Raw genomic sequence first — 12693 nt, forward strand, 5'->3', positions numbered from 1 at the left:
CATTGGCTATTGTTGATGACTATACAGGAGCTTTCCTTGGTGACCAACGTCCGAACTGGCATTGCAATCATACAATTCTCATCGAAGCATCTTTGAGAGCAGCTTGACCAAGTAGAGCATCGGGCTTATTACCAGCGTTCAACTCGACAATCATGAGTGAGGAAAAGGGGCCCCTTTACCTGGGCTTTGACCTCTCAACCCAGCAACTCAAAGGTCTGTCCAACTCCCCTCCCAGCCCATCTATACCCTCATATAAACCACCACAACCTCAAGGTGACAGTCCACTAACACAACACATCACACAACACAGCCATCGTCGTCAACTCCAATCTCAAATCCATAGCCGAGGCCAAAGTCGACTTTGACCAAGACTTTGGCCCCCAGTACGGCATCCAAAAGGGCGTCCACGTGCGCGAGTCCACCGGCGAGGTCTTCGCCCCCGTCGCCCTATGGCTGGAATCCCTCGACCTCGTCCTGAGCCGGCTCTCCAAGGCGATGCACCCGCTGCCCATGAGCCGCATCCGCGGCGTCAGCGGCTCCGGCCAGCAGCACGGCGCCGTCTTCTGGAACGCGAGCGCCGAGGAGCTGCTGGGCGGGCTGGATGCGGCCAAGGGGTCGTTGGTCGAGCAGCTCAGGGGCGCGCTGGCGCATGAGTTTGCGCCCAACTGGCAGGATCACAGTACGCAGGAGGAGTTGGTTGCGTTTGATGCCGAGCTCGGGGATAGGGAGAAGCTGGCTGAGGTTACGGGCAGCGGTGCCCATCATGCAAGTCTTTCCCGGTCCCTTATGAGCTTCTCCAGTCATCTGCTATCTTCCCCCTTTTGACGCCATATGCTAACATGAAGGACCCTCCTTGCCTTGTCGCCTTACAGAGATTCACCGGCCTCCAAATCATGCGCATCAGGCGCGTCCTCCCCCAAGTCTACGCAAACGCAAAGCGCATCTCCCTCGTCTCCTCCTGGCTCGCCTCCGTCCTCATGGGCTCCATCGCGCCCCTCGACGTCAGCGATGTCTGCGGCATGAACCTCTGGGACATCCCTAATCAAGCCTGGAGCGAGAAGCTGCTCGCCCTCTCCGGGGGCGGCGGCCTGGACGGCGCGGCCAACCTGCGACGGAAGCTCGGCGAGCCGCGCATGGACGGCGGCGGCTCCATGGGCAGCATCTCGAGGTACTACGTGTCCAAGTACGGCTTCAGCCCGGAGTGTCAGATCACGCCCTTCACGGGGGACAACCCGGCGACGATCCTTGCGCTGCCGCTGAGGCCGCTGGATGCCATTGTTTCGCTGGGCACGTCGACGACGTTTCTGATGAACACGCCTGCGTACAAGCCGGATGGCTCGTACCACTTCTTCAACCATCCCACGACGCCCGGCAACTACATGTTCATGCTCTGCTACAAAAACGGCGGTCTCGCGCGCGAGAAGGTGCGCGACACCCTCCCCAAGCCCGAGGGCGGCGCCACAGGCTGGGAGACGTTCAATGAGGCCATCATGGCCACGAAGCCCCTGGGCATCGAAAGCGACGGCGATCGCGCCAAGCTCGGGCTGTACTTTTACCTCCGGGAGACGGTGCCCAACATCCGCGCCGGAACATGGCGCTTCACGTGCAGGCAGGACGGCAGCGACCTGCAGGAGGCGCGCGAGGCTTGGCCCAAGGAGGCCGACGCGCGCGCCATTGTCGAGTCGCAGGCCCTGTCCATGCGCCTGCGCTCGCAGAAGCTCGTCCACAGCCCGCGCGACGGGCTCCCCGCGCAGCCGCGGCGCATCTACGTCGTCGGCGGCGGGTCGCTGAACCCGGCCATCACGCGCGTGCTCGGCGAGGTGCTCGGCGGCGCCGACGGCGTGTACAAGCTCGACGTCGGGGGCAACGCGTGCGCGCTGGGCGGCGCGTACAAGGCGCTGTGGGCGCTGGAGCGCAAGGACGGCGAGACGTTTGACGACCTCATTGGGGGGCGGTGGACCGAGGAGGGATCCATTGACAAGGTGGACGTTGGCTATCGCGAGGGGACGTATGAGCGGTATGGCAAGGTGCTGGGGGCGTTTGAGGAGATGGAGAGGAGGTTGCTTGCGGAGGAGGAGCACTAGAGGGTGTGTGCGGCCTGGAATGGATGAATTCATTCAGTGTAATTCATTATGATGATGATGGCGTCTAATGTCCTCTAGGAAGATAAAGATATATAGAGATATAGAGGGGGAAAAAAAGAAAAGAAAAACCATGCACGTCGCTAATCCTGAGTACTGCCGGGGGCTCCGGTGCCTCCCATTTTATCGAACATACTTGCTCATGAACCGTCTATGGAAATCAGACCGTAACATGTCCTAAGCAGAGAAAGCAATCAGTAACTCGCCAATGATGAAAGCACATTGGAAGATTGGGAAAAAGAGACTCACGTTAACAAATTCCTTCTTCTTATTCTTGTCTTCCGTCCCCCTGGCCTGGTTCTTGAACACCACGTCGTCGTCCCACCGCCGCTTCATTGTGAAGTCCTGCTTGTTGAGCAGGGGGTTGCCGAGCGCAATATCTCTTTCTCGAGCTTCTTGCTCTTCTCTCGCCCGCTCTTCTTCCTATAACGAACAGTCAGTTAGCCCGCTCTCCCAAGGTGTAAAGATAAAGGGCCACCACAACTTACCTCTCTCTTCTTCTTCTCTTCACGCTCTCTCCGCACCCTCTCCAGCTCCCGCTGCAGCTCCGCATCCTCGTCATCTTCGCTATCGTCATCATCGTCACTGTCCTCCTCCTCTTCGCTATCATCATCCGCATCGATATCCCTGCTCTCCTCTAATATCCTCCTCCGCTTCGCCTCTAGATCTTCTCCCTCTCCCTCGCCATTCGTAGACTGCGATCGCTTCTCCCCTCGAACGGCCGTCACTTCCTCATCCTCATCCTCGTCGTCCTCGGGGGCCAAGACGCCGCTATTGTGCCTCTTCTTCTTGAAGTGCGCTGCCTCGGCGGCGAGGAGCTCCGCAGCGAGGTCGCGCGTCGGTTCGTCATCGGCGTCGCCGCCCTGGCCGGCTTTTCGGTACTTGAGCTGGGTGTGGGCAGGCAGGAGGCGCTGGTGGTAGGCTGGGCCGCGGAGAGCCTCTTTGCCACGGGCCTGAGGACTGCTGTTAGCAGGGACTGAACCTGTTTGGCGACTGAGAAATGATGATTCCTTACGGGATCAAAGGTTGGTCTATGGGCGGTGGTCATCTTGTCGGATACTAATTGGCAGCAAACAGACGCAGGATACTTAGGCAAGTTGGGAAGAACTGCTTAAGATGAGAAGTGAATTGGGAAGAGTTCCAAGAGTTGGTCGCGTTGGTCACTCAATCAAGTCGCGGCAGCAGCACCGAAAACAGGCAACTTTAGGCTCACCGCCCGGCAGAATTTTTCAGTGGCGCTCCCGCTTCTCAGTGAGAGCTTCATATCATCAAGCCCAACTTTGAAGGTACAAACCATATTGCAGTTTCCATCCCTTTTTATATTCATTCTGTTACACTATAATCATTCGTCATGCCCCGAGAAGCAGAGCCGTCATTAAGCGAGCGGACATTTACCCTCCAGGCGATCAGCGAGGGACTGCGATTAGACGGTCGAAAACTCGATGAATTTAGACGCCTAGAGCTCAGTTTTGGGGATGAATATGGCGTAGCAGATGTGAAGCTGGGGAAAACAAGGCATGTTCAATGTGCAACCATGGCTTGGTGATGGATTGCAATTGCTAACACTTGTTGCTCAGAGTGCTCGCCAAGGTATCAGCAGAGGTCACAGTCCCCTTCGCAGACCGTCCCTTTGACGGCATCTTCCAAATCACCTCTGAGCTCGGCCCCATGGTCGCCCCCTCGTACGAAGTCAACCGGCCAACGGAAACCGAGGTGCTCCTCGCCCGCCTCCTGGAGAAGACGATCCGGCGGTCGGGCGCCCTGGACACGGAATCGCTGTGCCTGGTGGCCGGCCAAAAGTGCTGGTCCGTCCGGGTCGACCTGCACGTGCTCTCCGCCGACGGCAACCTCATCGACAGCGCGTGCTTCGCCGTCGTCGCCGCGCTGCGGCACTTCCGCAAGCCCGACACCAGCATCGAGGGCGAGACGCTGACCGTCTACACGCCCGCGGAGCGCGAGCCCGTGCCGCTGAGCTGGCTGCACTCGCCCTTTTGCGCGACGTTTGACTTTTTCGGCGACGAGGGCGACATTGTCGTCGTGGACACGACGTGGCTGGAGGAGCAGCTGCGGGTGGCCAGCTGCACGTTCAGCCTCAACAAGCACGGCGAGATATGCCAGATTTCCAAGCTCGGCGGCAGGCCCATAGAGGCTACGCTGGTGATTCAGTGCGCGCAGATGGCGCTGGCCAAGGTCAAGGAGTTTACGGATCTGCTGGATGCGAAGCTGGCGGAGGATGCCAAGAGGAGAGATAAGGGTGGTTTGATGGCTGAGCTGTCTGCGGAGAATGAGAGATGAGAAGGACACAAGATTCCAGGAGGGGGGTGAATTAGATCTATCTTTCATGACGACCAAAGGTATAAAAGAGTACTGAAAAAGCAAATAGAAGAAGCAAGATGCTTGCATGATACCCCAGCACGGAGAGATCTCCTCTGACGATGACCAAAAATGATGTCTCTGCTGATAGATTGCACTCGGCTTTCCCGTCGCTTTGACAATATAAAGCCATGATGGCAACTAGATGATGAGAAAAGCAAAGCGACCGACCTCTATCCAACCCAAGAGAAAGAGAGAAAAAGAAAAAAAAAAAAAAAAAAAGAGGAGAAGAAGAGAAAACGCCTCGAAACACCTCCAGACACACAAGGCAATTGCCGCTCGTAGCCCTTGCACGTAAGAAATTTCAAAACGCAAGAATCCGTCGCTACCTCATGACGGGCGGCCGCGACTCCTTATTCCACTGGACCCTCGTGCGCACCCAGTCAATGGCCTCGCGCACGCCCTCGCCCGTCAGCGCGCTCATGGCGAGGACGCGCGAGTCGCGGATGGCGGCGCCCTTCTCGCCCTCCATGACGCGCTTGACGAGGCCTTCCTTGATGCGGATGGTCTCGACGCAGTCCTCGCGGTCCTGCTTGTTGGCGAGGATGAGCAGCGGCACGCCCTCGGTCTCGGAGTGCTGCAGGACGTCCTCGAGGACGAGGCGGCACTCGTCGAGGCGGCCCGTGTTGTTGTCGTGGGCCAGGTCGCCGTCGCCAATGTCGGTGCTGTCGATGATGAAGACGATGGCGTGGCAGCTGGCGTAGTAGCTCTGCCACAGCTTGCGCAGCGAGTGCTGGCCGCCCACGTCCCACAGCTTGAGGTACATGTCGGGCAGGGTTATGGTCGAGACGTTCTGGCCGACGGTCGGGACCGTCTTGAGCTTGGGCTCGGGGGCGTTGGGGAGGTACATGGACTTGACCTGCTCGTGGAAGGTTGTCTTGCCGGCATTGTCGAGGCCGAGGAGGATGACGGAGTACTCTGCGCCCGCCGTTTGGGTCAGCTGTGATGGAGGACAGAGAGAGAGAGAGAGAGAGAGAGAGAGAGAGAGAGAGACGAGATTCTAGGTAGTGGGCAAGCTCACCTTCTTTGCTGGTTGCGAGGAGATAGAGGCCCTTGGCAAGGTGGTACATTGTTATAGGTGGAAGATGGATATCGCAATCATACCGTTGCTTGGTGTTGCTGCTGGGTTGTGTGAAGAGCTCATGCAAGGGTGTTGTACGTAGGGCGGGAGAAACAATGATGGGGGTGTTTGTTGGCCTTTGGCTGTGTGATTGTGTGTGTAGCAATTTGCAGTCGAGACGGAGCTTTGGAGGAGATGAAGTTGCAGATCATGGCCCGTCAGCCGCGCAAAGCCCGTGCAGCTGGTGGTTCTACGAGCCGCCAGGCCCCCCGGAGGAGCGTCTCCCCACCCCGCGTCCAACCCCGAACAGCCCCGCCAACGCTGCAGAGATGAAGATGTTATTGATATACTACATAAGAACCCCGTAGGTGAGGCTGGTTTGATACCTACCTTTATTATATTCACATATGCACAGATGACAAGAGGCGTAACATCTTTTTGATTTTCATTCTGGGTTGGGGTCAAGTAACATGGACAGCTGGCTTCTTTGATTAGAGGTACCGTGGTCCATCTCTCCGGGATTCGTCTCATCTCAGGTCAGTACGTACCTACTAATGCAGAGAGGATATTGAGGTACCAGAGATTAATCCACGTCTACATAGCATATCGTATGGCAATATAGCAGATATCTTTGACTGCTTGCATACAAGACCGAGGCCACTGAACGGACGGCCAAGCAAGTTCCGTCCTCCGTTTTGGCTTATAACGCCCACTCGATGTTGAATCAATGCGGCAAACCAGTACTATGTACATGTACCTTATCCACTACCACCCCTTTGCTACTACCTACCATGGTCACCTCAGGCGAGGTACTAGAAAATGGAAGCCAAATGCACCTATGCTCTAAATGATGTTTTCTATATTCAGCCTCGTCTCTTCGTCTCTTCTAATTGCAGCATATAATATATCGCCGTCGCGCCCAGTTCCACGTAAAGGCATCCGGAAACAACAGCCTCAACCCACTATTGCCGGCCTCGTCATCGCAAACATTAGGTCGTACATGTACTCGTAGGTCAGTCGGGTCCAGTTGCAGCGATTGATCCACTGGCCCGTGCCAATTACAGGGCTTGGAGCGCTGTCGCATCGCTACCAGACACGGCCGACAGGCACCTGCACAACATCCATCAGCAACCGCCAACAGCCAACGTTCAACCTGCAACATACACATCAAGCATTACACAGCCCTCGCCCAGCTTTCCCACCTCGAGCAGAGCGCACGACTCCATAATCTGCTCTCCTGCTTCTCGCCATTCGCATCGATTCCGGCCAAATCAGCGCGACGCTACAGACCTGATCCGCAGTCTCATGCCCGCATCGTCTCGCTTGCGCCGCAGGCCTCGCGCATGCTCCCCCGTCTGACCAACCCAAACTCCCTCGATCGTGTCCACGTCCAGCCTCGAGATTGCGCATCATGGCCTCCACGGCCGCCGCAGAGCTGGCCAAGCTGGGCTTCAGCCTCTTACGTATGTCTCCGAGAACAACATCGCGCAGTGGACTGTTATGCTGACCTCGACGTGCAGGGCGAGCGACAGATGAGGAGGACCCTGAAGGTAACGATTGCCCACGACGACGATGAAGAAGAGGCAGAGGAGGAGATATACGAACATGAACAACAACAGGAAGAGGAGGAGGGGATCAAGTTCCAAACTACCAGGAGAATACATTGCTGACTACGGAACGCTTCAGAGGGCGACTCCGCGGAAAAGGAATTCTTCGCAGCATGGGCGCTCTTCATCTCCATCATGCTGCTCATCATCGCCTTCTTCACCAGCTACATGCTGCAGCAGAAAAAGGTGACTGCGATCCACGAGACCGTCATCTCCATCTTTGCAGGTATGCCTCGAACACACCTTGCTCACTTCCAAGACGTGCGCTGACATTGCCACGCCCCAGGCATGGTTGTTGGCCTTATCCTGCTCATCACCTCGGGCGACTCCATCCGCAACCTCATCAGCTTCGACTACCAAATCTTCTTCAACCTCCTCCTCCCGCCCATCATCTTGTCGTCCGGATACGAGCTGCACCAGGCCAACTTCTTCCGCAACATTGGCACCATCCTGACGTTTGCATTCGCTGGCACCTTTCTCTCCGCCGTCGTCATAGGGCTGATCTTGTGGATCTTCAACCTGGTCCCTGGCTCTTTGGAGTTGACGCTGGTCGATGCTATTTCCGTCGGCGCAACGCTCTCCGCCACCGATCCCGTTACCATCTTGGCCATCTTCAACACGTACAAGGTCGACCCCAAGCTGTACACCATCATCTTTGGCGAATCGATTCTCAACGACGCCATTGCCATTGTCATCTTCGAGACGGCGCAAAAGTACAACAAGGGTGAGGCCAACTACGGCATCATCAGCTTCTTCGAGGGTACCGGCATCTTCCTGCTCGTCTTCTTCGGCAGTTTGCTCATCGGCGTCATTGTCGGTGTCGGCACCGCTCTTCTGCTCAAGTTTACCTATGTGCGAAGATTCCCCAAGATTGAAAGCTGTCTGATTATCCTGATCGCCTACGCCACCTACTTTTTCTCACATGGCCTTCACATGTCTGGTAAGCATTGCCCAGCTGCGAATCACGAGAGGCTCTCCTAATTATGTGCCTCCAATCTAGGTATCGTGTCGCTCTTGTTCTGCGGCATCACACTCAAGCACTATGCCTACTTCAACATGTCGAGGCGGACCCAGCTCACAACAAAGTACATATTCCAAGTCATGTCGCAACTTTCTGAAAACTTCATCTTCATCTACCTGGGCCTGGCTCTCTTCACCGACAATGCTCTACAGTTTGAGCCCCCTCTGATCATTGTCACCATCTGCGCCGTGTGCGCTGCTCGATGGGTCGCCGTCTTCCCCCTTTCCAAAGCCATCAACTGGTTCATCCGCTATCGCGCGAGGAGGAGAGGCCTGGAGGTCGGCGATGAGCTTCCCTACAACTACCAAGCCATGCTATTCTGGGCTGGCCTTCGTGGTGCTGTCGGTGTAGCTCTGGCAGCCCTGCTCACGGGCGAGAACTCATACGCCCTTCGTGCTACCGTCTTGGTTGTTGTGGTCTTGACGGTCATCATCTTTGGCGGAACGACTGCCCGTATGCTGGAGATTCTCGGTATCCGCACCGGAGTGGTGGAGGAGATTGATAGTGACGACGAGTTTGACATTGAGTCGTTCGGCACCGGCCTTCATGTTAAGCGCTCCGGCTCCGCCATCGGCTACAACCCTCGTCGCAACGGCACCGTCGCCCTCAACAACCTCAGCGCTCCCAGAGACGGCTCCGCAGCCTACGTGTCCGGCACCTCGTCTCCCCACACGGGTGTCCGGCCGAGCAGCCTCAGCCGCAAGAACTCCCTCCGCAACCCTACCGAGACGGAGCGCGCTGATCTGCTGCGCGGCGCCAACGAAGATTCTGACATTGGCAGCGACATTGACATCTCGGACTTGCCGCCCCCCGCGAATCGCCGCTCGCCCCGGGCGCCCGTCAGTCCGAACCCGCCGGCAGAGGGAAGCGCGTTTATGAGTCCAGCTGAGCCTTCGACGTCGTCGACGCCGATTACCTCGGCGACGGGAGCGATACGGCAGTTGCTTTCTACAGAGGACCCGGCGAGCCTGTTCAAGCAGCTGGACGAGGACTTTATCAAGCCGCACCTGTTACTCCACGGCGATGGAGGGAGAGGGGGCGGATCAGGGGCTGTGTAGTAAGGGGGAAAGGAAAGGATTCACTTATAGACGGGAAAGCTTTTTCATCTTTTGTCCTTATAACATTCGTCGAGATTGTCCAGCTTCTTCTTGTCCAGAGTAGTGTTCGAGGTTTGTTTGGGTTTTCTGGGAAGTATAGGATGCTATGCATATCATACCCCTCGGCGTTTTTGGCTTTTCGACGAATAGAATGGATAGGAAATTCCTTGCCTTTGGTTCTGTCGCTACTCGTGGTTGTAACATTTTCTCATTAACTATTGATCATGGTTCTTTGCTCACGACCTATCGCCCGTCTTATGTTTCTCACAATATGTTGCTCATGCTTTCTTCGCTCATGTTTCATCACAACATCACACAGTTCCCCATCACGGACATCATAGAAACCGGGAGGCATATTGTAGGTTGACAACATGATTAGGGCACCCTCAGGCCACAAAAGCCCTCCAGATCTCAATTCTTTCATTCATTCATACATATCACGATCCCCCCGCTGAACCACTCCACCAATTCTCAATCCACAGTGCCATGCTCATCTTCATCTTCTTCTTTTGTTTTTGTAAGAATGGCGAATATGCTATGTACAGTAATTCTTTACAAATCAACGATTGCCGCCCGGCCCCCCTTGCCTTGTCTTGCCCTTTTTGCCCTTGCCGTACCCGCCCCTGTGTCCGCTTTACCAAGTAATAGTACCTCTTTGAAAAAAGAAGAAAAAGCACACACGGAATCAGAGCCCCCTCATTTTTGTTTGATTCTTCCTTCTTGAGTAGTTCTTCTTCTTCTGTTTTTTTTTCTGCCTGCCTGCTATTGCAGAATAGGGCTGGTAACAAGAGGAAGAGAGGGAGTTAGATTTGCCAGCACACAGCGGTCCTTACGATCTGTAGTCCCCCTTGTTCTAGCAATTAGATAAGGAGACGGAAAGAAGAAGAAGAAAAGAGCTTCATGTGACCCCCTTGTCAAAGCCAAGATTAGAACAGATAGAAGGGATTTTTGAAGACGCAAATGGGGAAATCAAGAGAGCATCTAACGTAAAACGCAAATCGACCGCCGACCCAGACCCCTCCCCTTAGCCCATTACCGCTGAACACCTCGAAAACGTCGTGAAACGCATAGATGGAAAAGACGAAAAAGTCATGATGAATAGCACTGACTGAAAGAAAATAGCGTACAACGTGAGAGACATTCAGAAACGCTGGGTCATCATTTTCCTGCCGAGGGCGTCGCGCTCCCGCTGGCCTGGCGCTGAACGGGTGCCGGGCTTCCAGCGGGTGGATGGGATGGTATCTGAGGCGAGGCTTGAGCTTGCGACTGCGGCTGGATCTGCTGCTGCACCTGGGCTTGAGCCTGAACTTGCGCCTGAGCCTGGAGCTGGGGTTGCGGCTGAGCTTGTTGTGGCGGTTGCGGCTGCGGCTTTTGCTGCTGCTGCTGCTGGTGCTGCTGATGCTGCTGTTGGAGTTGCTGCTGCACTTGAGCTGGAGAGTGTTGAGGCGCCTGGGCTTGTTGTTGGGCCTGTTGTGCCTGAGGCACCTGCTGGGGTCGCTGCTGTTGGGGGTGCTGTTGCTGTTGCTGCTGCGGGGTGGGCGTTGGTGTAGGCGTAGGCGTATGCTGCTGATGCTGTACCTGGTGTTGCTGAGCCGCCTGGGCTTGAGCTTGGGCCTGGGCTTGGGCCTGGGCCTGTGCTTGAGCCTGCTGCTGCTGTCTAAGTAGAGCGGCATATTGGTGTGGGCTGGCGGTAGCAGTAATGCTGGTAGCAATACCAGACTGTCCACCAGCAGCAGCGCTCATAGCGTTCTGACGTTGCTGCATCATCGCTCTAGTGAGATGTTCAGTAGCAAGGTGTCGAAGCTGCTCCGGTGAGAGGTTGGGATTCTTGCTCCTGAACTGCGCTTCCAATGAGTTGATCTGCACAGCAATGGTAGGTGGAATCTGGGCTGGCAATCGAGGCGGGCCAGGCGACGTGCCGTTGGCAAGAGTGGGCATGTGTAGACCGTTCGCAGCAGGCGAAGTGTGACCGTTGGTTGCATTGAACGAAGCCATCATGGCTTGGGCCTGCGCAGTGTTCATAAACGGCTGCTGACCGATGGCGGGCACGCCGTTCCGTATGGCTGGTGATGAGCCTTGCGGTGCTTGCGGAACAGGGGTTCCCACAACAGCGCCTTGTTGCTGCGCGTGCTGCATCTGCACTGCTCGCTGCTGCTCCGAGATGCGCTGGACACGCATCAGCATGCTGGCATCAGGCTGCTGGCCGGGCATCTGCATCCTGTGTTGGGCCTGCATGGCCTGCAGGGCTTGTAGCTGAGCCTGCGGGATGCCGTTCATCTGCGCTGGGGGGGCGAGATTACCGCCCATCTGAGCTTGCACCCCAATGGCGTCCATGCCATTCGCTGGAGCCTGCATGGGCATGCGTGCTCGACCCTGTGCCGCTGCCGCTGCGGCTGCTGCTGCAACGGCTAGTTGGTTGGGAACACCGGCTCTGTTGACGCCATTGACGCCGTTGGCGACAGCCGCAGGAAGTCCGGGGGTTGGAACGGCCGGCACTGCTGCGCCTGGTGTTGCCGCCATCTGGGCGGATTGGGCTTGGGCTCTGGCTTGGAGGGCAGCCTATAGAAGGATACATGTTAGCACAAATTGTCGGGACAAGAGGTTTACCAGTCATTCTTCACTTACCCGGCGCTGAGCTTCCTGCCGCTGGGCAAACTGCGTCATCTTGTTGGCAAGAGCCTGATCGCGTTCCCATCGCAGCAGGCTGTACTCCCTCGGAGTCTTCCCCGGTCGCTGAGCCATCGCGTCACCAACCTTCTTCGCCGCGTTCTGGGCGGCAGAGTGCTGTTGCTTTTGCATCGTCGTCTCTCTCTTCTTGGCCAGCTTCCTCATGGCGTCAATGAGCGTCAGATGCTTCTGGTTTCGACGTCTCTCGACTCTCAACGGAGTAGATTGCCTTCGCCGTATGGGTGTCACTGCACCTCCCTCCTGGGAGGCTCTCTGCGCCGCCAGCTGGTTTTGCTGAGCAATGACACGTTGGGCAGCCTCAATTCTACTGTTGTAGGCTTTGAAGTACTGTGTCTTCTGCATATCGGCTGGCAAGCCTTCCAAATTGATCCACCGCTCGAAGCATTCCCACGGCGTTCTCCTCTCCGCGCCCGACGCAAACAGAGACTTCGTAGACAGTAGGCTGGAGATGAGAGACCAGTTGTACGAGTAGTCCCGTACCAGGCTGCGAAGCTCATCATCTTCGACCATGGTCCACTGGGACGGACTGCGACACTCGTAGAAGCTCTGTAGAGGCATGGGGTGCTCGGACGGGGGCCGGAACTGATGGCCGGCGTGCAGCCTATCGCGGATGTGCTTCGACTCTGGGGCGAAAAGAGCAACCTCGGTGCTTTTTGGCGGCAGCCGGGCATGGTGTGCGAGCGTGTCTGCGTCAAAGGCGCTCTCT

At 56.5% G+C, this 12693-nt stretch overlaps 5 protein-coding genes across 5 annotated transcripts; 3 read left to right on the plus strand and 2 right to left on the minus strand.

Annotated features, from left to right (window-relative positions):
- Nucleotides 1–108: 108 nt before the first annotated feature.
- TRIREDRAFT_123288 (xylulokinase) lies at nt 109–2194 on the plus strand. The gene is made up of 3 exons (XM_006967913.1): nt 109–213; nt 311–765; nt 873–2194. Exons 1-3 carry the CDS (start codon nt 153–155, stop codon nt 2082–2084), a joined length of 1728 nt encoding a protein of 575 aa, XP_006967975.1. The 5' UTR covers nt 109–152; the 3' UTR covers nt 2085–2194.
- A 70-nt stretch (nt 2195–2264) lies between these two features.
- Nucleotides 2265–3189, minus strand: TRIREDRAFT_5140 (uncharacterized protein; the record flags this gene model as incomplete). Its single annotated transcript, XM_006967887.1, has 4 exons — nt 2265–2318; nt 2391–2564; nt 2630–3094; nt 3157–3189. The coding sequence occupies 4 exons, from the start codon at nt 3187–3189 to the stop codon at nt 2265–2267; spliced, it is 726 nt and encodes a 241-aa protein (XP_006967949.1).
- A 303-nt stretch (nt 3190–3492) lies between these two features.
- TRIREDRAFT_66895 (uncharacterized protein) lies at nt 3493–4436 on the plus strand (the record flags this gene model as incomplete). Its single annotated transcript, XM_006967914.1, has 2 exons — nt 3493–3667; nt 3721–4436. The coding sequence occupies 2 exons, from the start codon at nt 3493–3495 to the stop codon at nt 4434–4436; spliced, it is 891 nt and encodes a 296-aa protein (XP_006967976.1).
- A 403-nt stretch (nt 4437–4839) lies between these two features.
- TRIREDRAFT_67116 (ADP-ribosylation factor-like protein) lies at nt 4840–5584 on the minus strand (the record flags this gene model as incomplete). The annotated part of the gene is made up of 2 exons (XM_006967987.1): nt 4840–5432; nt 5536–5584. 2 exons carry the CDS (start codon nt 5582–5584, stop codon nt 4840–4842), a joined length of 642 nt encoding a protein of 213 aa, XP_006968049.1.
- A 1199-nt stretch (nt 5585–6783) lies between these two features.
- Nucleotides 6784–9260, plus strand: TRIREDRAFT_123290 (uncharacterized protein; the record flags this gene model as incomplete). Its single annotated transcript, XM_006967915.1, has 6 exons — nt 6784–7037; nt 7095–7124; nt 7261–7407; nt 7468–8121; nt 8182–9041; nt 9093–9260. The coding sequence occupies exons 1-6, from the start codon at nt 6986–6988 to the stop codon at nt 9258–9260; spliced, it is 1911 nt and encodes a 636-aa protein (XP_006967977.1). The 5' UTR covers nt 6784–6985.
- Nucleotides 9261–12693: the final 3433 nt, after the last annotated feature.

Source organism: Trichoderma reesei, assembly GCF_000167675.1.
Source record: "Trichoderma reesei QM6a unplaced genomic scaffold TRIREscaffold_20, whole genome shotgun sequence".
Taxonomy (NCBI): Eukaryota; Fungi; Ascomycota; class Sordariomycetes; order Hypocreales; family Hypocreaceae; genus Trichoderma; species Trichoderma reesei.